Genomic DNA, 27,242 nt, shown 5'->3' with positions numbered 1-27,242 from the left:
TTCTCGGAACCAGCCCAGTAGGAGTGTCCTCCTGCCGTGCACTCTGGGAGGTGGTATTTAAGGTACTGACATCACGTGCTTCAGGGTTCCCCCCCAGTAGATATTGTCTGTCTGTTTAGTCCTGGTCCTCCTGACCAGCCCCCATTGTCCTCCTGGCCTGGGGTGCGGATCCATGCAATTCCAACTCTCAGGGCTGGATAGCCAGAGGCAAAGTAACTGCAGGGATAGGCCTGAATGGATATCGAGGCCTGAGGATCCAAGGGTGGTCCGGTGCCGTCTCATCTAAGGAGAGGTCCAGCAACTGCAGAAGCATCCAGGGGAGGACTCTTCAGGAGAAGGCCATACACAAGGCTCGCTTCTCTAAAGGAGCCTGGAGGCTCAGTTGAAGGACACTTCATGGATCTACACTCATACGGTATCGCCGGACTGGCTGAGAGATACTGGTACCTTATGATAGTTCTCTAAATTTGTCTATGTCCCTCAGTTACATTCATGTCTGTGGCAGAGACTTTGCTCAAGTATTTCACATCCAAGTCTGTGGCAGAGACTTTACTTTACTTAACACCCTACTGGCTGCTAGGCCTAGTGAGAGGAGGTCTATCCGGAGGTTGTGAGAATCCAGCTGTGAAATGGTCATTCTCTGGATTTCTTCTATAAGAGACTTTCTATTTTTGCAGTCCAAAAGTGCCTGAACTTCCTCCTAACCCTCTACCCTAAACTGAGAGATCTTGTTTCTATTTCAAATATATAACCCAAAAGAAGATTCAGTGTCAATTTCTACATTTCTTTGGGCCATCAATCCGGGAAACCCTAGACAGAGACGAGGTCAAGAAGGTAACGGTAAGCCAAATAAAACCAGCAGCTCCTTCGGGGGTCAGTGCTACAAAAATAAAGGGCATATCATAGATTGATTATTTCATTTATCACCGTTACTGTGGTCCCTAAAGACCCACGAGGTGAGGATTGGGACAAACCGTTTCCCTCTTGAGAATCTATCTGGATAGAGCGTCTTGATGCCATACGTTCTTCTGGCATCAACGAGGCTCTGTCTTATAAACCGTTTTTGTAACAATACAAAGCATTACTGTTATGGCAATCATGGTGGATGGTTTGCTATCTGGTTATCACACTTCCATAGGATATATTATTCGGCCACCTCTTTCTCTCCCTGATCAGTGCCCATCTACAGCCCCATCATTGCAGCCTGATCAGTGCCCATCTGCAGCCCCATCATTGCAGCCTGATCAGCGCCCATCTACAGCCTCACCGTTGCCCATTAATGCAGCCTGATTAGTGCCCATCAATACAGCCTGATCAGTGCCCATCAATGCAACCTGATTGATGGGAACTCATCAATGCAGCCTGATCAGTGCCCATCTGCAGCTCCACCATTGTCCATCAATGCAGCCTGATTAGTGCCCATCAATGCAGCCTTATTAGTGCCCATCAATGCAGCCTGATCAGTGCCCATCAATGCAACCAGATTGATGGGCACGCATCAATGCAGCCTGATCAGTGCCCATCTGCAGCCCCACCATTGCCCGTCAATGCAGCCTGATCAGTGCCCACCTACAGCCCCATCATTGCAGCCTGATCAGCGCCCATTTGCAGCCCCATCATTGCAGCCTGATCAGTGCCCATCTGCAGCCCCATCATTGCAGCCTGATCAGTGCCCATCTGCAGCCCCATCATTGCAGCCTGATCAGTGCCCATCTGCAGCCCCATCATTGCAGCCTGATCAGTGCCCATCTGCAGCCCCATCATTGCAGCCTGATCAGTGCCCATCTGCAGCCCCATCATTGCAGCCTGATCAGTGCCCATCTGCAGCCCCATCATTGCAGCCCGAGCAGTGCCCATCTGCAGCCCCATAATTGCAGCCTGATCAGCGCCCATCTGCAGTCTCACGTCAGATTACACAGAGAGGAGATCTCCCATTTACTTAAGAGCCTCGAGTCCCGCCTTCTGGACCGGCTCCTATGATAGACAGAACACTGGTTCAATGCCAGGATGTCTATCATAGGAGCCAGTCCAGAAGGTGGGACTTCGTATTACAGAGGCCGCCGAGTAAACGGGAGATCCCCCTCTGTGTAATCTGGCGGCGCTCATACACCCTTCCCCTCCGAGGCAGCCCAAAGAAAATACCGGAACACATTATTTGCACCTGATTTTCAGGGGGAAAAAGTGTGTATTATACGCCGATAAATACGGTATTTCTACAATTCCAGACATGCTTAATCGTTTATATAAATGTGCAACTTTTATTAAAATAATCCCTGGTGATCATGTCATGCCAGTCATTGTTGAGGCATTTCCTCTTATAAGGTGACACCACCCTGTTCCTGTCTCTTCATTGTCATCCTGTGTTGTCACAGATTTATAAAAGATGAAAATACAATTTTATGAAAATAAAATTGCAGTTGTATATGACACATTGCTTAGCAAACTAAACTCAATCCAATAATATATTAGATCTATCCAAAATTCTATTTTATAAATTGGAGACCAGAATGAGGAGTCATTGACCCTTTTTTCATAAGATATCAAATGGAGCATGATAACATAGTACAGCAAATCATCATATACTTTAAAATAGAATACACAGCTAATAAAATATATCTTTATATTCATCTGAGAAATAAACCTTAAAACCCAATTCCAGCACTCCCAATTCCCCTTCACCCCCTTTGGATATCATTTTTGCATTGCAAAAATCATTATACATCCCTTTATTCCCGGGCTCTATGTTCTGGTCCTCAGTGGGCAGGTATTGAATGATGCAGAATACTCCCTTCAGTATTCTCCTGTAAGTCTAGAGGGGTCTGAGGTCACTCCCCGGGGGGTCGGTCCTTGACACCCGCAGCTCATAGAAAATGGAATGAATGACACTGGGCATTATTCTACCTGGGAGAGGAGCACCATCTAGTGGTAAAAAAGGAAATACTGCAGGGGAGTATTTTAAATTATTAATAGTATTATTATTATACAGGATTTATATAGTGCCAAAAGTTTGCACATATATATATATATATTTTTTATTTTTTTTTACTTTACCTTTTTATTGATCTGTAGTTAGGCTTCAAATAGGTAAAGCTTAAAGTTCTCAGTGAAGATTTATAGCTCAGTAGCTTGTTTGTGCAAAAAGAATTCCCCAATTGCAGGGCAATTAATGTATTGATTATAGTGATATAGTGATTCTCACCTCCAGTGCTCCTTTTCCCAATTGCAGAGATCTCCAGTGAGATAAAATTCATGCTGGATATTAATTTGCATCATTTATAAATCAGAAAATGTATTTCTGTGTTTTGTTTTGTTTTTCTAGAGGACATCGGGAGGCTCCGCTGCCAGCTGTCATCATATGATGATCCATCACTGAGGAGGATATACGAGTATTATAGAGATGATCTGATCTACATCCTGGAGAACATGGATCCTCATACTGTCCTGGTAGAACTAAAACTTAGGAATGTCTTAAACACAGAGGTAAGAAAAATATATTTCTAAATTACCTACAGCAATATATGTAGAAGTAAAGGGGAACTCTGATTCATAGTTGCAAACATAGAGTCCTTTATATTTGTACACCATATCACTCCATACTGATCATAAACAGTTGAACATATAAGTCCTCCCAATAAACATGACCATATCAAAACTTCATTACATCCCGCAAAAAAATATTGAAACCATTTACACAACTGCTCCCACCAGAATAAAGGGGACTTTCTCCCACCAGAATGTAATAATGCACTAAGGGGTTGATTTACTAAAGGCAAATAGACTGTACACTTATGCCGCGTACACACGATCAGATTGTCCGGCGTACTTAGTCCGCCGAAACGCATTTCAGCGGACAATTCGATCGTGTGTGGGCTTCAGCGGACTTTTCCAGCGTGAAGTCCGGCGGACTAAGAAAGTATTTTTGCACTCCAATCGTCCCGTCGGACTTGGGTTTCAGTGGACAATACATTCGTCAGTATGCTAGTACGGCGGACTAAGAATGACGCATGCTCAGAAGCAAGTACGAAAAAGGAAGCTATTGGCTACTGGCTATTGAACTTCCTTTTTCTAGTCCCATTGTACGTGCTGTACGTCATCGCACAAGCGAATGTCGGACTTTCTGTGTGTCTGTGTGTGGCCAAGTCCGTTCAGTAGAAACTCCACCGGATTATCCGCCGGATTGTATGTCAGACTACGTACGCCGGACAATTCGATCGTGTGTACGCGGCATTAGAAAAACTTAGTAGAAAACTACAGCTGCACTCATTTTCCCCAGAGCTTACCAAATGCGATGAAGCTTAATTTTGCAAAGAATACTCAATCAGATGCAAGAAAAATAAACATTATTCTTGCACATGATTGGATGATGGAAATCAGCAGAACTACACCACATTCACTAAGCTCTGGGGAAAATACGTTCTTCTGTAGTTTCAAAGTGCACAATCTATTTACCTTTAGTAAATCCACCCCAATTGCCTTTAAAATTGCTTCTATCAATGTATCCAATTGTATCTACAGTATATTGTAACCATCTTCTTTTATATCCTTTCATTGCTAAAAATACTCTTCACATCACAGTAGCAAATTAATGTTCTCATAATACAAATCAGAGATTTCTTACACCTAGTATAGTGCGCTGTTCCTTGAATGACCTTGAATTTAGACAGTATGTTGTATGTAAGTGTATGTGTGCTATGGGATGGCTTACTGTATTGTATATAGTGTTATAATAAGGCTTCAGAAACATGAATGAGGGGTGAGTGTGTAATCATTATGACTTCACCATAGTTTTCTATGATATTGGGGATGATGTACTTATACAGCCATTATTTCTGTGGTAACATTGTCATATTACCGGACCTCATACAGTATATTGTAGTCCAAATGGGCACTCAAATATTTGTGTAAAAAAAAGTAAAAAAAAAGTAAAAAGTAAATATATTCCATGATTGTGAAGACTATATGGCACCATATATTCTTCACAATCATGGAATATATTTACTTTTTACACAAATATTTGAATGCCCATTTGGACTACAATATACTGTATGAGGTCCAGTAATATGACAATGTTAGCACAGAAATAATGCCTGTATAAGTACATCATCCCCAATGTTACATTGCAGCTCTCACATCTTAGTCTCCCATCCATAACCCTATATGCATATCAGACATGATACCATCTTCCTATAGCTGCGTGTCATCTGGGGATAAGCAGAATGTTTTCACCAACTTGGTTTTGTAGTGAAATTGACAAAATTTGTCTTAAAATTATTTTTAAAGTATTTTCTTTTCGAAAAGTAAGAGCACTATAGATCTACAGTGCCTTGAAAAGTATTCATGCCCCTTAAAATTTTCCACATTTTGCCATGTTACAGCCAAAAACGTAAATGTATTTTATTGGGATTTTATGTGATGGTCCAACACAAAGTGGCACATAATTATGAAGTGGAAGGAAAATGATAAATGGTTTTAATTGTTTTTATAAATTAATATGTGAAAAGTGTGGAGGTGGGCATTTGTATTCAGCCCCCTTTACTCTGATACCCCTAACTAAAATCTAGTGGAACCAATTGCCTTCAGAAGTCACCTAATTAGTTATTGGAGTTCACCTGCGTGTCATTTAATCTCAGTATAAATACAGCTGTTCTGTGAAGCCCTCGGAGGTTTGTTAGAGAACCTTAGTTCTGAATAAACAGCATCATGAAGGTCAGGGAAAATGTCAGACAGGTCAGGGATAAAATTGTGGAGAATAAAAATGAAATATTCCTTTAAAAATAGTGTCCTTAGTATGCCTGTAAAGTAGTGTATCTTTCCCATCTTTATAACAATGCCAAAGAAAAATTACATTTCTAAATGGAAAAAATTTAATTTAAAACTGCTCACGGCTGTAATGTATTGTCAGATCCTGGCAATATAGATAAAAATATCAAAAAAAGCCCCCCCCCCATCCATACCAGGCCCTTCAGGTATGGTATGGATATTAAGGGGAACCCCACTCCAATTATTTATTTTTAAATGGCGTGAGGGTCCCCCAGGCTCCTAGGCACTATATACTCTGGACAGCAGTATATATACTATACAGCCTGCCCTATATACTCTGCAGAAAATTGTGCCTTAGGTGTTGGTGGTACCAGAACACTGTAAGCCCCCACAGTTACTCTTGTTGGGTGCAGGAACGGGCCCTGCTGTGAAATCTGATATAAAAAAATTGTAATTGCATGCCCATGTTAAACAGGGGCAGACGAATTGGGCCTTGGGTAGTGGTGCCACAAGACTGTAAGCACTCACAGTTACTCTTGTTGGGTGCAGCAATGAGCCCTGCATTAAAATATTAGATGAAAATTTTTAATTACATGCCCCTGTTAACCGCTTGCTGGCCAGCCACCGCAGTTGTACTGCGGCAACATGGCTCAGTCACACGAATCGCAGTTATGTTACGTCAGTAACATAAACGGCCACTAGGGGGCGCGTGCGCACCTCCCGCTCACTCCCCAAGACGATGCGAGTGCCCGGCGGTTTTGATCACCGCCGGGATCCCACGGTCGCTCCGGGTTCTCCGTGTGCCCTGAACTGTGTGTGTAAACACACAGTTTCCGTTTCTCTGAGGAGTGAACTGACAGGGGACAGCAAATTTACACTGTTATACAAGCTGTACACTCACTACTTTACATATTGTGTGGGGTGTGGACTTAGTCCCCCTGAGCCATGATTGGCCAAAGGCACCCTGCCTTTGGCCAATTATGGCTCTCTCAGCAGAGAGAGCTGTGATTGGCCAAAGCATGCAGGTCAGGTGCATGCTTTGGCCAATCATCATACAGCAATGCACTGCGATCTCACAGTGCATTATGGGGTGTTCCACAGCACTCAAATTTTCCCGCGAACGCCCCATAATATTCACTGTTCGGCAAACTGGCACACACCCAATGTTCGAGTTGAACTTATGTTTGACCCGAACATCGAGCTCATCCCTATTGACAACTGCCATCCTCCCCCTTTTGCCCCGTAGGATACGTTAGAGAGAAAGAGGGTTAGGGTCAGATAAACCCCCGTCAAATATTCTATATTAGGAAGGAACATCAACAAAAGCCTGTTGCCAAAAGCTAGCTCTATCCTGGCTGAGGATCTATGAGCTGTGGATACAGGGAGAGGCACCTGACTGCTGGATGCTTCCAATGCCATTACTCTGATAGCCCCGCTACATTTGTCCAACTAACCAGATGAGAGTTACCCATTCTGTTCGGATTGGAAGAGTCCAATTCCACGTCTAACACAGCATTAAAATCACCCATCAAGGCAATAGGAAGGTTAGCAAATTGGGCCACTTCAGCCAGTAGATCATAAATTATCTGGACCTGAAAGTGAGGAGGCAAATAAACATTTATCAATAACAATTTGTGATAACAAACATCCAGAACCACCGCCATGTAGACATGTGCAGAGTAAAATATTTCGTTTCGGAATTTCGTTTTCGTCTGAAAACTTAATTTATTTAGTTACTCCCGAAATTCGTTTTTATTTATTTCGTTTTTCGTTCAAAAATTGCATTCGTCCGAAAATCCACATGAGTTACGGTCGAATCTGTCTTGGAAGGCTTATGGTGTCTGTCGAATGTATAAAGAAGATTCGACGGAGCTAACTATATAGCATACTTTAGAACTCTATTAAAGTCTATGGGACTCCAACGTTCAAAATCTAAAGTGCTAATTTTAAAGGCTAATTTGCAAGTTACTGTCCTAAAAAGTGTTTGGGGACCCGGGTCCTGCCCCAGGGGACATGTATCAATGCAAAAAAAAGTTTTAAAAACGGCCGTTTTTTCGGGAGCAGTGATTTTAATAATGATTAAAGTGAAACAATAAAAGTGTAATATTCCTTTACATTTCGTAGGGGGGGGTTGTCTATAGTATGCCTGTGAAGGGGCGCATGTTTCCCGTGCTTAGAATTGTCCCTGCACAAAGTGTCATTTATGCAGGAAAAAAAGTCCTTTAAAATCACTCGCAGCTATAATGAATTGTCGGCTCCCGTAATACAGAGAACACTCATTGAAAGTCATTGATAAATAAATAAATAAATAAAAAAAAAAGCGTGGGGGTCCCCCAAATTCAATTACCAGGCCCTTCAGGTCTGGTATGGATATTAAGGAGAACCCTGCCTCAAATTTAAGAAAAAATTTGACGTGGGGTTCCCCCTAAATATCCATAACCAGACCCTTCAGGTCTGGTATGGATATTAAGGGGAACCCCGCGTCAAATTAAAAAAAAAATTGACGTGGGGTTCCCCCTAAAAATCCATACCAGACCCTTTATCCGAGCACGCAACCTGGCAGGCCGCAGGAAAAGAGGGGGGGACGAGAGAGCGGCCCCCCCTCCCTCCTGAACCGTACCAGGCCACATGCCCTCAACATTGGGAGGATGCTTTGGGGGTCCGTGACCCCTCAAAGCACCTTGTCCCCATGTTGATGAGGACAAGGGCCTCATCCCCACAACCCTGGCCGGTGGTTGTGGAGGTCTGCGGGCGGGGGGCTTATCAGAATCTGGAAGCCCCCTTTAACAAGGGGACCCCCAGATCCCGGCCCCCCCCCTGTTTGAAATGGTAAGGGGTACAAAAGTACCCCTACCATTTCACAAAGAAAGTGTAAAAAATGTTTAAATAAAACAAACACACTTTTTAAAAATTCCTTTATTAAAAATAAAAAAAAGATTCCAGCGGCGGTAATCCACTCTTGCTATCCAGCGACGGACGGTCATCTCTCCAGCGATGTCTAATGTCATCCAGCGCAGCGCAGCATCCTTCTTCTGTCTCCTCCACGGAGACACTGCAGGCATTCCGGCGGATGACGTTTCTTATATACGGAGGGCGGGGCCACCCGTCACCTGACCCCGCCCCTCTCTGACGCAAGGGGAAACCCGGGGTTCCCCATGACGTATGGGTGACCCCGCCCCCCTCTGATGTAACGGAAACCTGCCTGTGTTACATCAGAGGGGTGCGGGTCACCCCTACGTCACAGGGAACCCCGGGTTTCCCCTTGCGTCAGAGGGGGGCGGGGTCAGGTGACGGGTGGCCCCGCCCTCCGTATATAAGAAACGTCATCCGCCGGAATCCTTGCAGTGTCTCCTCCACGGAGACAGAAGGACGGAGGATTCGCTGCGCTGGATGACATGAGACATCGCTGGAGAGATGATCGTCCGTCGCTGGATAGCAAGAGTGGATTACCGCCGCTGGAATCTTTTTTTTATTTTTTTATTTTTAATAAAGGAATTTTTCAAAAGTGTGTTTGTTTTATTTAACCATTTTTTACACTTTCTTTGTGAAATGGTAGGGGTACTTTTGTACCCCCTTACCATTTCAAACAGGGGGGGGCCGGGATCTGGGGGTGCCCTTGTTAAAGGGGGCTTCCAGATTCTGATAAGCCCCCCGCCCGCAGACCTCCACAACCACCGGCCAGGGTTGTGGGGATGAGGCCCTTGTCCTCATCAACATGGGGACAAGGTGCTTTGAGGGGTCACGGACCCCCAAAGCATCCTCCCAATGTTGAGGGCATGTGGCCTGGTACGGTTCAGGAGGGAGGGGGGGCCGCTCTCTCGCCCCCCCCTCTTTTCCTGCGGCCTGCCAGGTTGCGTGCTCGGATAAAGGGTCTGGTATGGATTTTTAGGGGGAACCCCACGTCAATTTTTTTTTTAATTTGACGCGGGGTTCCCCTTAATATCCATACCAGACCTGAAGGGTCTGGCTATGGATATTTAGGGGGAACCCCACGTCAAATTTTTTCTTAAATTTGAGGCAGGGTTCTCCTTAATATCCATACCAGACCTGAAGGGCCTGGTAATTGAATTTGGGGGACCCCCACGCTTTTTTTTTTATTTATTTATTTATTTATCAATGACTTTCAATGAGTGTTCTCTGTATTACGGGAGCCGACAATTCATTATAGCTGCGAGTGATTTTAAAGGACTTTTTTTCCTGCATAAATGACACTTTGTGCAGGGACTGTTCTAAGCACGGGAAACATGAGCCCCTTCACAGGCATACTATAGACAACCCCCCCTACGAAATTTAAAGGAATATTACACTTTTATTGTTTCACTTTAATCATTATTAAAATCACTGCTCCCGAAAAAACGGCCGTTTTTAAAACTTTTTTTTGCATTGATACATGTGCCCTGGGGCAGGACCCGGGTCCCCAAACACTTTTTAGGACAGTAACTTGCAGAATATTTTCTCTCTGTCGAATATTTTCTCTATATAATCTTGGACTAATAGAGGTAAGGTTAAGCACATTCGACCACAGGTTCTATAGACACAGATTGTTGTCAGAGTCATGTCGAATCTCCTATTCTATATCGAACTGTTGTAACAATGAAAACGAAAATAAAGCATTTATTTATGTCGGATCTTTCGTTTTTCGGATTTTGTGCTTTCGTTATCGTTTGTCAAAACGAAAACGAAAATAGCTGAAATTCGGACGAAAATGCATTCGGACGAAAACGAATGCACATGTCTACCGCCATGTATCAACCCTGTGGGTCCGAGATCACCCAGTGGATTGTACATGGGGTAGCCTTGCAAGCCTCTTATATTCCAAGACAGAAATTTAACCTTATCAGCCATGACTGTTATAACCCACTACTGCATCCCAGCAAGATAATAACAATAGATCTGTGGCTATGTAGTGACGACGAAAAACCGTGGAGCCAATCCATTGTGGAATGGTATCAAAAGCTAAGGTACATTGGAGAAATGTGACAAACAAAATCCCCCCACTATTATAACAGATACCCAACTAAAAAAAACTAAAAATAAAACCTCCAGTATGTAGCTTAGTCTGAAAAAAGACCCAAAAAAAACAACGATGAGGTCCATCGGAAGCAAACAAAAGTTTGGCAGCTCCATTGGTGGTTCTGCAGTTCCTCTGGACACTCCATTCGATAGGATCGTGGAGCAAAAGGAACAAAGTAAGGTGTGATGACAAGAAAGTAGGAAACAATATTGGGACAATGGCGCCCTCCAGTGGTGTGTCATGTTATGTTCCCAGTATGCAGGACAGCATAGGCAGCCATGTGTGAATAGGAGGGAATGGAGTGGTTACAATTTAATCCTCAGTTGCCTCAGTGATCACATTTACCAACTGCAATCTCTCACTGGCCTAGATTAGAGAAGAAAGGTGAATGTGATCACCCAGAGTCTTGCATTTTACTCTTATTTTTACAAGTAAACTCAGCTTATATAGTCAAATTGAATATTGAAATCTGTCAGACTGTTTTGATGTTGATTTTTCTAATCCGCTGCGTTCTATCATATTAGCAAACATGTGAGATCACCAGGCTCACCGCTGCTTTTAAAATTCAATATGTAAAGATTCAGACGGATTTCAAAATACTTAATTTGACTATATAAGCTTAATTTAAATGTTAAAAATAAGTGTGTAATGCAAGACTCCGGTGGGTGTATAAAGATGTCCGCTTGCCGCCTTCTCACTGTATTCTTACTGTGGAGGAGTGCAGGGTGTAGCAAGATGGCCGCAACAAAACATCACTTCCATTACTAAATCTGATGGGTCGCCATATCTGACGGAAAACACCTTCAGCTCTGGTATTGTCCTATTACATCCAACTGTGATGGGAGAAATGTAAAAGCACACAAAGGCCAGGAAGAGTTCAGGCATGTGTCAGCGGTACCCAGTATAACTCCCTTGTAACAAGATGTTCTTTTCTGACTTAAGTGTTCAAAGCCCCCAGAATCATTTTATGTATTTATTCCAAAAAAAGTTACATTTTAACAGCAGATATGAAACAATAATAAGTTATATTTTCCAGAAATACCAATCAATGGAAAAAGACCCGTCTTCCTTCTCTCACACCTTGTTACAAGATATTCGGGATCTGGGAAGAAAAGCTGTGATTGGACTCTTGGAATGTCTCTATGTACTACAGAAAGATCATCCTCATCCGAATTTATTGTCAGTTCTGGATGAGATTACACAGACAGGTAACAGGACTTTGTGTTTTCAGACAACAATGTGATAAAATAATGATTGACACCAATTATCCCAAAATAATGATTGACACCAATTATCCCAAAATAATGATTGACACCAATTATCACAAAATAATGATTGACACCAATTATCCCAAAATAATGATTGACACTAGACGTGCAAAAGGAAAAAATTTGTTTAGTTTCGTTTTAATCCGTTAATTCATTAATTTCGTTTAGTTATATTCGTTAACTTCCTTAAATTCGTTTTTCATTTAGTTTTCTACCAAATTCGAAAAATCAGCAACATTTGAAAATATTTCAACCAAATTTGAAAATATTTCTACCGGATTCTAAATGATTTCAACTGCATTCGAAATGATTTCAACATGATTCGACATTTCAACCGCATTCGAAAATATTTTGTGACCCGAATTTAGGGCCATGTATCTCGGGGTCACTTGGTGCTAGAAACTCCAAATTTGGATATGTTGTAGTACCCAAAATCGGGTCGCAAAATGTCATTCTCTGCTCTAATAACTAATAACATTTTGCGACCCGATTTTGGGGCCACATATCTCGGGGTCACTTATAGCTAGAAACCCCAAATTTGGTATGCAAACACAATAATACTGGCAGTTTCTAGCACTAAGTAACTCCGAGATACATGGCCCTAAATTCGGGTCACAAAATATTTTCGAATGCTGTTGAAATAATGTCGAATCATGTTGAAATCATTTTGAATGCAGTTGAAATAATGTCGAATCATGTTGAAATCATTTAGTACTTCTGCTCAAATACAATACAACACCCTTCTAACTCAGTTCTCAGGAATGCACTTTGCCAGTAATCCAACCTCCAGCAAAAAATTAATTAGCTGATTGGACTATAAGATTTACTTTGAGCTGACCTTTTGTTTCATTAGATCTTTAAAGAATTACCGAATCATGTCGAATTCATTTGAATTCATTCGTTATATTTCTTTCGTATTCGTTGTAATTCGTTATTTTTTTTATTCGGACATTTGGATGCAAAATTCGGCCGAATTTCGATTAGTTACGAAACGAATTGCACAAGCCTAATTGACACTAATTATCCCAAATGTAACTCCATTGTCAGTGATAAACACAGTACACATACACCGCACTCCTCACCACTATCTTTCTTCTCTCCTTTTTTCTTTGGCATATTTTCTCTTGTTCCCATTTCCAAACAAATCCTCACAGTCAGATCAGAATTTATATTTTTTAACAGTATAGATAGGATATCTAATAATGTTTTATTTTATGGACTGTAAACCATGTGACCACATTACTCCTCCCCCTTTCTCTGGAACGCCATGTCCAGTCTCCTAACTACTAAAATATTTCTATCTGAAAACTGATATTAGATTACATGGAAACAACCTTGTCTTAGAAAATCATTCTTTACTGCACATTGGAATGGAGGTTATAAAAATGGAAAGTGAATGTAAACCCTAAAAATATTAAATGCACCATTGGAAGTGATTTGTTATCTGTTTTATTTGTACAAAAAAGATCATTCATTACTTATCTTGGGTATGCCCCCTTTTTCTTGGCATACCGGCCAGATGACTAAGGCACACCTCAGGTCTATTTTATGTATTAAGTCATGTCGCATGTTTATTTGATCCACAGTTGTCTCGGTCATAGGGCCACGATTAATTAATGGCACATTTTAGGCCTAAAGATTCGTTAAAATCCCCACACATTATATATATTCTGAAGGCAAAAGTTTATCAAACATATTTGCAGTAAAAAGATATTTTAGTGCACAAAACACAATATATTTCTATTTTTTTAATAAAATATAAATGTTGTGGTATAGATACCCAAAGGGTCAAACCTTAAAACGAATCTCCAGCTTTACTTTAACTAATTCGTTTGGTCCATGCTGGCCCAAGTGCTCTGTATAAACTCTACACAGTGCTTTGTTCTGGCTATGGGACTTGAACATCCCATCCCACATCATGACATCATCTACCCACCTCTCCACCTCAGCCAATCAGAGGAAGCTTTGTATTTATTCACGCAGTTCACACAGTGTGCCCAGCAGGTGCACATGTTAGTGTAGGAAAGCATTTCACAACATTTTTCTAGTCAAGGCACCCTTGAAAAGTATTTTCAGTCTCACACCACTCCAATCTAAAGCTTGGTTCACATTGCTGCATGTCACAGAACACTCACAAAATGCACATGTTCCTGACATACAGACAAACACATTGCTCTTTATCAGATGTGCAGGGGTGACTGTGACGGACCTCCATACTCAAGAGGAGTATGTCCGCAGTATAAGTTTCCCTTGCCCGGTACCAGCATGATCCAAGATCCCTTAGCCCACCCAGTTACTTGTTGAGACATCAGTGTAGGGTGGTGGAAAACACAAGACTGTTTATTCAAACACAGGTACAGAGAGATATACACCTAGGGGACAACCCCCCTTTCTTTACATAATGACACAGTTTGGGGTAAACTACATTCAGTAACAAGAGATAAATAGACAGCCTTTAGGAAGGGCTGCAGGAGAAATCCCCCCTCCCCTCTCACAGCTAATCCACATACACATATACATCCCATAATACTTTGCTCCCAAAGTAGACAGAAACAATGGGATACAGCCACTTAAAGAGGAATTGCAGTCTGCTCACATAATTTGTAATAAAACATCTTTGCCATTCTGAAGCTTCCCTCCAACCACTTTGCATAATATTTTCTATATACTGTGATATGCTGCAGAAATCTTCCTCCACTAAGTCTGGCTGCACTAAGTCTGGCTGCGGCCATTTTACCTGTGGGCAGCTGAAGCTGCTGCCTGTCCACTTCCTGGATTTACACAAGCCCACAGGGGCACACCTCCGGCTCTTCAGCCCTGCAGCTCTCATTGGCCCTCTTATGACTCCTCCCCCCTCCCTTCATGAGCCACACCGATGACAATTCTGGTGATCGTGGCCAGCCTGGGTTCAGGAAAAAAACAAAAAAAAATTAAATAATAAAAAATAATTATAAAAAGTGATGACCAAGATACCATATGAAGATAATGATAACATTATTATTATTATTATTATTATTATTATTGATTTATATAGCGCCAACAGTTTACGTAGCGCTTTACAATGTATAGGGGAGACAACACAATTACAGTACAATACAAAAGGTACAGGAGGGCCCGGCTCATAGAGCTTACATTCTAAAGGGAGGGTGTGGTGGTACAAAAGGTAATAGCTACAGAGAATTTGATTTGATGGGGGGTGGCTCGGGGACAGTTAGGTGGGTGTGGGATAGGCTTCCCTGAATAAATGAGTTTTCAGGGAACTCTTAAAGGTGGACAGGGTAGGGGCTGAGCGGACAGACTGGGGCAGGGAGTTCCAGAGGATGAGAGAGGCTCCGGAGAAGTCTTGAAGGCGAGCATGAGAGGAGGTAACAAGGGAGCTAGAGAGCAGGAGGTCGTCGGAGGAGCGGAGGGGACGATTTGGGTGATATCTGCAGATGAGGTTGGTGATGTAGATGGGGGCGAGGTTGTGGATTGCTTTGTATGTTATGGTTAGCATTTTGAATTTTACACGGTGGGGGAGGGGAAGCCAGTGAAGGGATTGGCAGAGAGGGGCGGCAGTCACGGAACGATTAGTGAGGTGCATTAGTCTAGTAGCAGCATTCATAATAGACTGAAGGGGGGAGGAGTCTGATTAAGGGTCGGCCATTAAGGAGAGAGTTGCAGTAGTCAAGGTGGGAAATAGTCAAGGAGTGAACGAGTTGCTTTGTGGTGTCATTAGTCAGGAAGGGTCGAATTCTGGAGACGTTGCGGAGGTGAAGGCGGCAGGATTTAGCCAGTGATTGGATATGAGGGCTGAAGGAGAGGTCAGAGTCAAGGATTACACCCAGGACCCTGGCATGTGTGGAGGGACCAATGGTTGTGTTGTTGATATTAATGGTGAAGTCATGGGGGGAGGGTATCGTGAAGGAGGAAATATAACAAGCTCAGTTTTAGAAAGATTGAGTTTAAGGAAATGGTGTGACCTCCATACTGATATGTCATTCAATAAGTTGGAGATCTGTGAGGAGATCGAGGGGGTGAGTTGAGGAGTGGAGAGATAGATCTGGGGTGTCGTTGGCATAGAGGTGTTATTGGAACCTATGGGAGCTTATCAACTGGCCCAGGGAAGAGGTATAGAGCGAGAATAGGAGGGGCCCAAGGACAGAACCTTGGGGTACCCCAACAGGAAGGGGAGCGGAGGAGATGGAGTTGTAAGCAACACTGAAAGTGCGCTGAGATAGGTAGGAGGAAAACCAGGATAAAGCAGAATCGCAGAGGCCAAGGGAGTGTAATTTGCTGAGGAGGAGCAGGTGGTCAACTGTGTCAAAGGCATCAGAAAGATCTAAAAGTAGGAGTATGGAGTAGTGGCCATTGGTTTTAGCAGTTAGTAGGTCATCAGTGAGTTTTAGTAACATGAAGTATACGGACTGCAAATACCAGCATATGATATGTAGGGCAAGGAGCCAGCTATCTGCATGATGATAAACATAAAATCGCCAAAAAGAGAAGGACTACAAATACCAGCATTCCCTATGATGTATAATAGTAACATAAAATGTATGGACTACATGTGTCAGCATTCAATACATGAGGCAGGATGCCAGCTTTCTATGTGGTGATAGATGTGAAAGTACTAACGGTACCCACATGCACAGCTGGCCACCGGCTGGACTAAAGTATGTATGTATATATACTGTATATCGGCTGTACTCGGCCTCTGTATGTGGCCAGTCTCTGGAAGTCTCACACATGTGGTATCGCCGTACTCGGGAGGAGTAGGAGAATCTATGTTGGGGTGTAATTTTTGATATGTACATGCTATGTGTTAGAAATATTGTATAATCAGCTAATCCCTCACATCTATTCCATCACAACTATCTACCCTTGCTGCGAAAGTTGACAAGTCTTTTGGCCGCCTGGCAACCGCTATGTGTTTCGTGGCTAGGTCGGGTCGTGGCAGTCAAAATGACGGTGCTACCTAAATTACTCTATTTATACCGGGTTCTTCCAATCCCAATACCACCCTATTATCATCGCCTTGTACAAAGCAAAATTTTCAAATACATATGGGGGTCTATTAGACCCAGAATCTCTAAGTCTACGCTCTATCGTCACAAAGCACAGGGTGGACTAGGTGTACCAAATTTCCGCTATTACTACTATGCAGCCCAGCTAGCCCAGCTCACTCTATATCATGCCAAAACTGAAATACCGATTTGGGTTAGTCTTGAGGCCATAGATGCTCACCCTATTACTATATCCAATCTTCTATGGCTACCCCCCTCGCAAAGAGGTAAACTTACTAATCCGATAACCCAGCACTCCATTAAAGTATGGGACATGAACCACAAACTTTTTCACCTTAAATCACAACACTTACCGTTGCTCTCTATCTTTGGACACCCCCTATTTGGCCCAACCTACTCCGAGCCGGGCTTATTTGAAGCTTGGTCTCGGGCAGGCCTGGACCGAATTTGTGATCTTACAAAATATGGCACGATCAAACCCTTCCCTATCCTACAAGCTCAATTCCGACTCCCCAATAAGGAATGCTTTCGCTAATTACAAATTTCCCATTTTGTAAACTCACTACCTAAATTTGATAATGCGCAAGAATATATGTCACCCTATGAAAAAATATGCGACTCTGACCCACATGCGCCGGGCATTATTTCTCAACTGTACTCTCAATTCACCTCCCCGCCTGCTCCCCTCCCTCCCTATACCTCAAAATGGTCTGCAGACCTTAATATAGACTACAACGATGATATATGGACGCAGATATGGGCCAACACCTGTAAAGCTTCTCAAAATGTTGTTGCCTCTGAGGCAAATTTTAAAGTCCTCTTGCGGTGGTATTTGGTCCCCATTAGAATAGCTAAATTTGTCCCTGGTTACCCCGCCTCATGTTTTAGAGGCTGTGCTGATGCAGGCACTCATATACATATCTGGTGGACATGTCCTATTGTACGAAGTTTCTGGACAACGATATTCCAGATAACGTCATTACTTTTGGGATACCCTATACCACCCGATCCATCTCTAGCCTTGCTTAATCTTGCACCCCACAATTGCACACGATACCAATTGTCCCTATTTCTCCAACTTACAACAGCAGCAAAGCAAACGATTGCTAGGGCTTGGAAGACACCTATACTCCCCGTAGCCGAATTTAAAAATAGGGTCACGCAAGCAATGATCCACTGTAAAATTGACGCGAAAATTCTAGATCGCATGCCCCGATTTCGTAAGATCTGGCAGCCATGGATCACACACTTTTTACCCCCTGACCTAGACTCCGACCTTTTAGATATCTAAACTACACCTTATTAAGGAGACCCTCACTATAAATGGCTTGGGTCCGTGCGGACCGGTCGACCCGCAGCCTTCCTGTCCTTCTCTACTTCCCTCTCTTTTCTTTTCCCTCCTCTACTCCTTTTCTTGTCTCTAGTCTAACTTCTATCGCTATCCTATTTCCCTATCGCCGAAAATGACTGCACTCGCAGTACTTGTACTCTACGCTAACGTATAGATCTTAGCCTGGGGAGTCACCATCTTTACCTCCCCTGGTGATCCCGGATTATATGACACTTGACTGTTTAATTAGAGAATTACTCTCTTTTATGATCCGAATTGCATAAACCATTGTTCTCTTTGACGCATTTTTATAGGAACTATGTCCCACTGTTATTGCTTACTTGCTGTACACCGAATCTCTTCGCATGCTCAATGTCTATATCGTACTGTGTAATTATTTTGTTACTTGCTAATAAAAATATTTTGAAAGAAATATTGTATAAATGGACAACTTTGTGTTAAAATTGCATTCTAACCACTTGCCACCCACCGCCCGTCATATGACATCCTTGAATTTGTGCGGGGATATCTAAATGATGGGTGCAGCTGCAGGCATCATTCAGATATCAGTTTTTCATCCGACGATTCTCTACACCACAATGATCATAGCGGCTGTTCTGCTGCTTTATCATTCTTATGGGAGGCAACAGTGGACATCCCCTCCCTCGCGCCACCCTTTGGTGCTTCTACCAACTCACCGCTACGATCGAAGCCAGGATAATTTTTTAATTTTTTTTATTTCAGGCTTCCCAGCCTAGAGGTGAGATGCGGGGTCTTATTGACCCCCATATCTCACTGTAAAGAGGACCTGTCACGCCATATTCCTATTACAAGGGATGTTTACATTCCTTGTAAAAGGAATAAAAGTCATCAAAAAATGTATTTTTGGGGAAAAAAGTGGCAAACTAAAATAAATAAAGTAAAATGAACAATAAAAAAAAGTAAAGCGCCCCTGTCCCCGTATGCTCGCGTGCAGAAGCGAATGCATACGTAAGTCCAGCCCACATCTGCAAACGTTATGCCGCGTACACACGGTCGGAGAATCCGTCGGAATGCGTCTTATCGGACCGTGTCGTCAGATAATCCGACTGTGTGTGGTATGCATCGGACTGATTCCGTCCAAATCTCCGTCGGACCCAATTTTCCAACATGTTGGAAATATTTCCCGACCAACTGGGCCGGTCGGACGTAATCCGATCACGTGTAGAGAATTTTGATCGGACCAAGTGCCACGCATGCTCAGATCAAATTCCTACATCAAAGCTATTGGCTACTAGCCTGAACGTAGTCCCATCGAAACGAAATTACGTCATCACGTTCTGAAAGATCAGATTTTTCGACAACTTAGTCCGACCGTGTGTATGCAACAGTTTCGGACTCAATCCGTCAGACTAAATCTGACGGACAAAATCCGACGGATTTGGTTGTGGAAATCTCCGACCGTGTGTACAGGGGCTTAGAGTGAGAGCAATAATTTTGACCCTAGACCTCCTCTATAACTCAAAACATGTAACCAGTAAAAAAATTTTAATGTCGCCTATGGGGATTTTTAAGTAGCGAAGTTTGGCACAATTCCACGAGTGTGTGCAATTTTGAAGGGTGGAATGTTAGGTATCTATTTACTTGGCGTAACTTCCTCTTTCGCATTATGCAAAAACATTGGGCTCACTTTACTGTTTACTGTTTTGTTTTGTTTTTAAAATTGCTGCGCAAATACAGTGCAAGATAAAAAGTTGCAACAACTGCCATTGTATGTTCTAGGGTCTTTCCTAAAAAAAATATATATATATATATATATATATATATATATATATATATATATATATATATATATATATATGTTTTGGGGTTCTATGTAATTTTCTAGCAAATAAATTATAATTTTTACATGTAGGAGAGAAATGTCAGAATTGGCCTGGGTGCCTGAAGGTGCTCCCTGCATGTTGGATCTCTGTATGTGGCCACACTGTGTAAAAGTCTCACACATGTGGTATCGCCGTACTCGGGAGTAATAGCAGAATGTGTTTTGGGGTGTAATTTGTGGTATGCATATGCTGTGTGTGAGAAATAACCTGATAATATGACAATTTTGTGGGAAAAAAAAAGAAAAAATCCTAATTTTGCAAAGAATTGTGGGAAAAAATGACAACTTCAAAAAACTCACCATGCATCTTTCTAAATACCTTGGAATGTCTTCTTTCCATAAAGGGGTCATTTGGGGGGTATTTGTACTTTTCTGGCATGTTAGGGTCTCAAGAAATGAGATCGGCCGTCAGTACTTCAGGTGTGATCAATTTTCAGATATTGGCACCATAGCTTGTGGACTCTATAACTTTCACAAAGACCAAATAATATCCACCAATTTGAACTTATTTTTTTACCAAAGACATGTAGTAGTATAATTTTTGGCCAAAATTTATGAAGAAAATTTACTAATTTGCTAAATTTTATAATCGAAACAAAGAAATTTTTTTTTTTTTTTACAGAATTTTCTGTCTTTTTTCTTTTATAGCGCAAATAATAAAAAACCCAGCGGTAAAGACAAAACACCAAAAGAAAGCTCTATTTGTGTGAAAAAAGGGATAAAAATTTCATATGGGTACAGTGTTGCATGACTGAGTAATTGTCATTCAAAATGTGAGAACACCAAAAGCTGAAAATTGGGCTGGTTAGGAAGGGGGTTTATGTGCCCGGTGGTCAAGTGGTTCATATCCTGCAGTAAACACCCCCTGAAACACCAAACTATAAGAATGAATGGTCGCACTGCACTAACACTACACTATCACTGTTTTCACTCTACACTGTAGCACACTAACTTGCTAGTAGCAATGAACAGAGCCCTTTTCTATCTCTCTTCACTCCAACATCACACTTCAACTCTATTCCGTACACTTATTCAGAACACAATCTTAATCAGATCACTTCTGTATATTTATATATGGTCAGAATATGGAGAACTTTACTCTGACATGTTACATGTAACATAGGATTTGTCATATTCTGATGCTTGGACATAATTGTAATGTGTAGATTGGTGTTTGTGAAAGGTCAGCTTCAATCATACATGACTCTGAGCCATCACCTTATATTCCTCTCTATAGGTGAGGATCTGCCGGATCAGATTCTGCTGGATGAACTCGGACATTCCCTGACCCCGGAGCTGAAAGGTAAATAAAACCTGTAGTGTATCTATCACAGGAATCACTTTGTGTAAGGTGCGGAGATGGTGTTGGAATAATTTCACTTCATTTGTACCATCTACTCCACTGAGGACTTCTAGATCTGAATCTTTAGAAATTATAATGATGATCTATGTACACCGATTATACTGGATCTGGGGTCTGTCTTCTCTTACCAGGTTCATAGTTCTTGAACACTAAATTGTATTCCATTTTATTCCACGGCCAGAAGCTCATTGCAGGAAATTGATCTATAAAATGTGTTCTCACCAATGGACCACTGTATTCTGTATTGCCCTTTAAAAACTGTAGCCTGACAACTTCAGATATCAAAATGCTTCTATCTGTGTGAGATATTGTGACATCATAACCCAACAGATGTGTTTATGAATAATACTATATGAGCGCTATGTCAGAGATTTCATAGTGATCACTAGGGATGAGCTTTGAGTTCAAGTGGAACGTAAGTTTGACTCGAACATTGGCTGTTCGATGAAGATCGAACATTATGGCCAAATTTGAGCTGCGCGTCATGGCCCATAGTGCACTGCATCATCGCAGAGCATTGCTGGCTGATGATTGGCCAAGCATGCACTATAACCCGCATGCTTTGGCCAATCACAGCATTGTAAGCAAACAGAGCCATAATTGGCCAAAGGCAGGGTTCCTATGGCCAATTATGGCTCAGGGTGTTAAGTACATGCCCCACACTATATAAGGCCACCGGCACGTCGGCCATGTGTAGTGCGTTGGTGGCGTTTGTGAAAGAGAGAGACAGAGAGACTGTAATTTCATTTAGTTTCAGCAGGCAGGCAATTCCTTCCTGGTGTTCTGTCACTAATATACTTCAGGCAGGCGGGTGAGACAGCTGCAGTGTATTTAGTGTGTGTGTATGTGTATATATATATATATATATATATATATATATATATATATATATATATATACATCCCGTCTTTGTATGTGTATAAAAAAGAAATATATATATTTACACACACTGTATACAGTTTAGCTTAATTTCACTGCAGACCGTTCCTGATGTATTGTTTTTAATATATTTCAGCCAGGCAGGTGACTCACTGAGCTGCCAAGCCTATACCTTACGGTAGGCCATTCCTGGTGTACTGTTTTTAGTAAATGTCAGGCGTTGCTTTGCTAATCTAATTGTACAGTATGTCTGGAAGGCCACCAAGGAGAGGCAGACACAGGCCACTAAAAGAGGGCAAGCAGGCTCTGAGTCTACAGCAAACAGTGCTGGTCATGGACACGGTGCATCCTCCGCACGTGGCCGTGGGGCACGCTTGCCCTTTTTTTCGGGAAATGTCCGTGTTGAGCCACAACATGCAGAAAAGTTGGTAGAGTGGATGACCAAGCCATCTTCATCCTCCTCATCCTCTCATCCAGGCTTAGGGTACTTTGCCAAAGCAGCCTCTTCCCTCAACTCAATGGCATCAGTCACTCCTTCCCTAGCCCCACCATGTCCTGAGGAGTCTCCCAAATTTTTTGACCACACTGTTGGGTACATGCGGTAGGAGGATGCGCAGTGTTTTGAGGGCTCTGACGGTGGTACCCAGCTTGAGGAAGGCAGTTACCTGAGCCCAGAGAGAGGGCTGCCCAAGAAGGACAGCGATCTGGCAGTCATGTTCCACCAGCTGCAGCATACTGCCAGGTTTTCTCCAGTGACGAGGAGAGAGGGGATGATGAGGTCACTGACTCTACATGGGTACCTGATAGGAGGGAGGAGGAGGCACAAATTGCTCCTCTGCCCCTGCTGCCCCCATGCTTCGGCATATATGCTCTCTTTTTACCTGTGATGGTGAAATCACCTCCAACAGTGCTGGAGTCACGGCTTTATGTATTGTGAGAGCAAACATTGTTGCTGTCAAGATAAATAAATCCGGATGTATGACCAGGATGACCAGGATGTACTAGGCCACTGGGGACAAGTATATCAGGTATTTTTCTGTACTTGTAATGTCTTTAAAAGGATAAAAAGTGTTTATATATTGCTGAGAAAAAAAATCTCTGTTCTCAAGTATTATGGATGACCACACAAAGTAACCTGTATGGTAAGCAGTTGAAATTAAAATGTAGTAATGATAAAACCATACTAATATTATAATAAATACAGAAGAAAATTATATCAACATTCTTGACTACTGCTTTAACCTGATCCATAAAATATTTCCATTATATTTCCAGATATTCAGGAAAAGCACAAACAATCTCTAATGGAGAAGACTGAGACTCTGGTGGAGCATAGACCCCCAGGAACTACCCTGGAACCACAAAGATTCCTCATCAATGAGCGTTATGTGAACCTGATTGTAGTCTCCACCGATCAGTTCAGGGCACGTCCCCAGAATGAGCTAATACAGACTGGGGTAAAACATGAGGAATGCTTAAAGGGGACACAAACTGGACTGGAACACATTTCCCCCAACAAGTTGTTCCGATGGAACCCCCAGTCACATTGTGTACCACATGCAGTAATGGTGAGCGGAGTGCCAGGAATAGGGAAGACCACACTGATACAGAAGTTTGTCTATGACTGGGTGACCGGAAAACACTACCAGAGATTTGCCTTTCTCTTCTTCTTCAGATTCCGGGACCTTAATAGACTGGGAGAGGTCAGCTTGGAGGAGATGATTCTTCATCAATATCCACATCTGGAGAGTCAGATTGGAGACATTTTACAAGATCCAGAGAGACTTCTGTTTATATTTGATGGATTAGATGAAAGTATTCGCCAAATTAATTTCAGATCAAGTAAATTGTCCAATCCAAAACAGAGATCACATTTTGGTGAGATTGTGGACAGTTTGGTGAGGCAGAGTCTTCTTAAGGGTTGCTCTGTACTGATAACCAGCCGCCCAACCAGACTGGCATCAGTTGATACCGGAGTTTTCCAGAGAATATCTGAGATCATGGGATTTCTCCACGGAGACAGACTGATCTTCTTCAATAATTTCTTTGGAAATGAGGAATTATCAGAGAAGGCTTTTCTTTATGTGCAGGAGAATGACACACTGTACACTTTATGTTATATCCCATCATACTGCTGGATCATCTGTACAGTGTTATCAATGTGCTTCAGATCCCAACCAACAATCACCGATCAGCTGATGACATCATTACCCAAAACAGTGACACAACTCTTTGTGACATTTGTCTCCAACATTCTGGCCAATCACAGCCAGAATAAAGATGGTGGTCACACTGCCCGGGAACTGCTGACCTCTATTGGGTGGATGGCAGAACATGGAGTCATGAATCACATGATTGTATTTAATGAGCGTGATCTGGAGTCATTGAGTGTGATAAATGATAATCATGTCTTCTCATCTTTCGTGATGGAATCTGGTCAGCCTCCTGATGTGGATTACACCTTCTTACATCTCACTCTTCAGGAGTTTTTTGCTGCTTTAGTCCATTTTATTAACTATAATCCTGACAGATTACAGAAAACACTTGATAAGGCTGAATCTTACAAAGATGGCCGTGCTGAAATATTCCTCCGTTTCCTCTGCGGTCTCTCAGACTCTTCTACTAGATCCATGTTAAAATCTCATGTAGGAGAATTGTCTACTCAGGCTGCCAGAGATGTCATAACCTGGATCCAGAAGAAAATCACAGAAGAAAACTCTTACAATAGAGATATTCTTAATGTATTTTACTGTCTCTATGAGAGCAGGAATAAGGCTCTAGTGGCACAATGTATTGGATCAAACAAAGTTGCCTTTTATAAGGTCCCCCTCAGCCCTCTGGACTGCTCTGTGCTGTCTTTTATCCTTCAATCCTGCAGAGGGACAGAAGTAAATCTAGACTCATGTAATATTCCGAGTGAAGGATTGAGGAAACTTATACCGGCTCTACACAATATCAAGAGTTTGAGGTAAATATTTAATCTGAATAATCACATTGCTGTAATAAATTGGTATTTTCAGGTGTTTTTCCAGAGAAATTACTAATTATTAGTGTGATTTGATGCAGACTGAATACATCAGATAAGACTTAAAGTGAATGTAAACCCTCACATATACCCAGTGAAGTGAACAGCCTCAGATGATACACAGAGATGAAACAAATCCTCCAACATACGTTTTACATGTATATCTGCTGTCTCCAGCTTTATACACTGTTTAGAAAGTGAATGTGGTAGATCTTTTTTCTTCCTGTTCCAGCACTGGGTATGGAGTAGACATTTTGCAATTTGTTTAGTTCTGAATTAGAAATTTCAGAAATTGGACTTTTCAGAAATTCTAAAATTCTGAAATTTTAAATACGGAAATTGGAAATTCTGAAAAATTGGAAATTCGGAAATCGGAAATTTTAAAATACGAAGCAGCAGAAAGACACTGGACGCTGGGCTTTGAAGAGAGATAAGTAAACACTACAGATATATGTGCCCAGGTCAATTTTCAGGAATTGGGTTTACATCTACTTTAAAGTAGAACTAAAGGCAAAACCTTTTTTTTTGGATAGAGTAAAGGCAGGTTAAAGGGCGGGAATACTAACAACCCTCTCCATCTAATACTGACAGCTATGTACTGTAATTTGGGCCTACAACGCCCTCTGGAGGTAACGTGTGGTAGGTCATCTGTACTATAAAATAGACAGCACCACGGGTCGTCTGGTATTCCAATCCCTGTACAGGCAGTCCCTGAGTTACGAACAGGTTAGGGACTGCCTGTTTGTTCTCAAGTCGGTTTTGTTTGTAATTTGGACACTCATGCACAGAATAGCATTTTCCAACGTCGTTTTCCAATGTTTTCCGATGTGCCCGCTGGCGCCGCCTGCTGTTCGTAAGTAGGAGTTGTTCACAAGTTGGAGGTCCGTAACTTGGGGAATCCCTGTAACCTCTTCAATACATTTCTCCATCTCTTGCCAATACTCTCACATTTTAGGACATTCCCACCATATATAAATTATAGTGCCCTTCATATTACAACTGTTGTGGAAATTTTATTGTATAAAATTTATGTGAACATTTTATTGTAGGATGTGTGTTTTATAGATTGTCATCTGTCTCCCTGTGTCTGATTTAATCGAGGAGCGCTCTAGCAGAGCGCACTTGGGTTGAATCGAGACCAGTGTTAAAAACAGTCAGTATGAAAACCTTCTCGTGGGATTTGATACGTGTTCTCTGTGTCTGTGGGTGTTTGTCGGCTTGTATGCGCATTAATGAAGAGAAGTCCACATAACGTAGTATTTTATCTCTGTGTGGCTTTGCTATCCCTTTTGGATACATATGTGCTTTAATAAGAGGACATTGGTATCTGCCTTGTCAGTGTACTCGTACCGTATATTGACAACAGCAGTAGCAATGTCCTCGCAGATTGTCTCAAGCCTGTAAGAACCAGTAGAATCAGCTTATTAGACACTGTTTACTTTGAACAGTATTGGCTGGGCTGCATGCTGACTAAGAGGGGGCGTGTGCACACTCCCTCCCGTTTCCCTTCCTGTGAGTGCCCTCCCCTTTACTGTTTGTCATTTCCTATGATGTCACTTCCAATGTAAGAAGTGATTGGCTGAAACCAGCACTTCCTGTTTATGAAAGCTTTTGTGATAATAAAAGGCCACACTGGATTGTGTGAGTCAGTGATGCTGATGGAACTGAGAACTTAAGGATGGTCGTGTCTGTTTACTTGGATGAGTGGGTTTTTAGGTAACATGTATTATCAT

At 42.1% G+C, this 27,242-nt stretch overlaps 1 protein-coding gene across 11 annotated transcripts in view; it reads left to right on the top strand.

Annotated features, from left to right (window-relative positions):
• The window catches only part of LOC143973688 (NACHT, LRR and PYD domains-containing protein 12-like), a 280,532-nt gene that overhangs the window by 197,662 nt on the left and 55,628 nt on the right, over positions 1–27,242 (top strand). For 9 of the 11 annotated variants that reach the window (XM_077474547.1, XM_077474562.1, XM_077474597.1 and 6 more), the window contains 4 exons: positions 3,320–3,480; positions 11,811–11,982; positions 21,480–21,545; positions 23,760–25,452. The exons of the other annotated variants lie outside the window; for them this stretch is intronic. In XM_077474547.1, the coding sequence (XP_077330673.1) occupies positions 3,320–3,480; positions 11,811–11,982; positions 21,480–21,545; positions 23,760–25,452 (2,092 nt within the window). The remainder of the gene's footprint in view (positions 1–3,319; positions 3,481–11,810; positions 11,983–21,479; positions 21,546–23,759; positions 25,453–27,242) is intronic. 11 annotated transcript variants of the gene reach the window in all.

This window comes from Lithobates pipiens, unplaced genomic scaffold (assembly GCF_037356315.1).
Source record: "Lithobates pipiens isolate NorthernLeopardFrog02 unplaced genomic scaffold, aLitPip1_a1.2 Scaffold_115, whole genome shotgun sequence".
NCBI lineage: Eukaryota > Metazoa > Chordata > Amphibia > Anura > Ranidae > Lithobates > Lithobates pipiens.
Note: the sequence above shows the minus strand (reverse complement) of the source record. Positions and strands in the feature narration are given on the sequence as shown.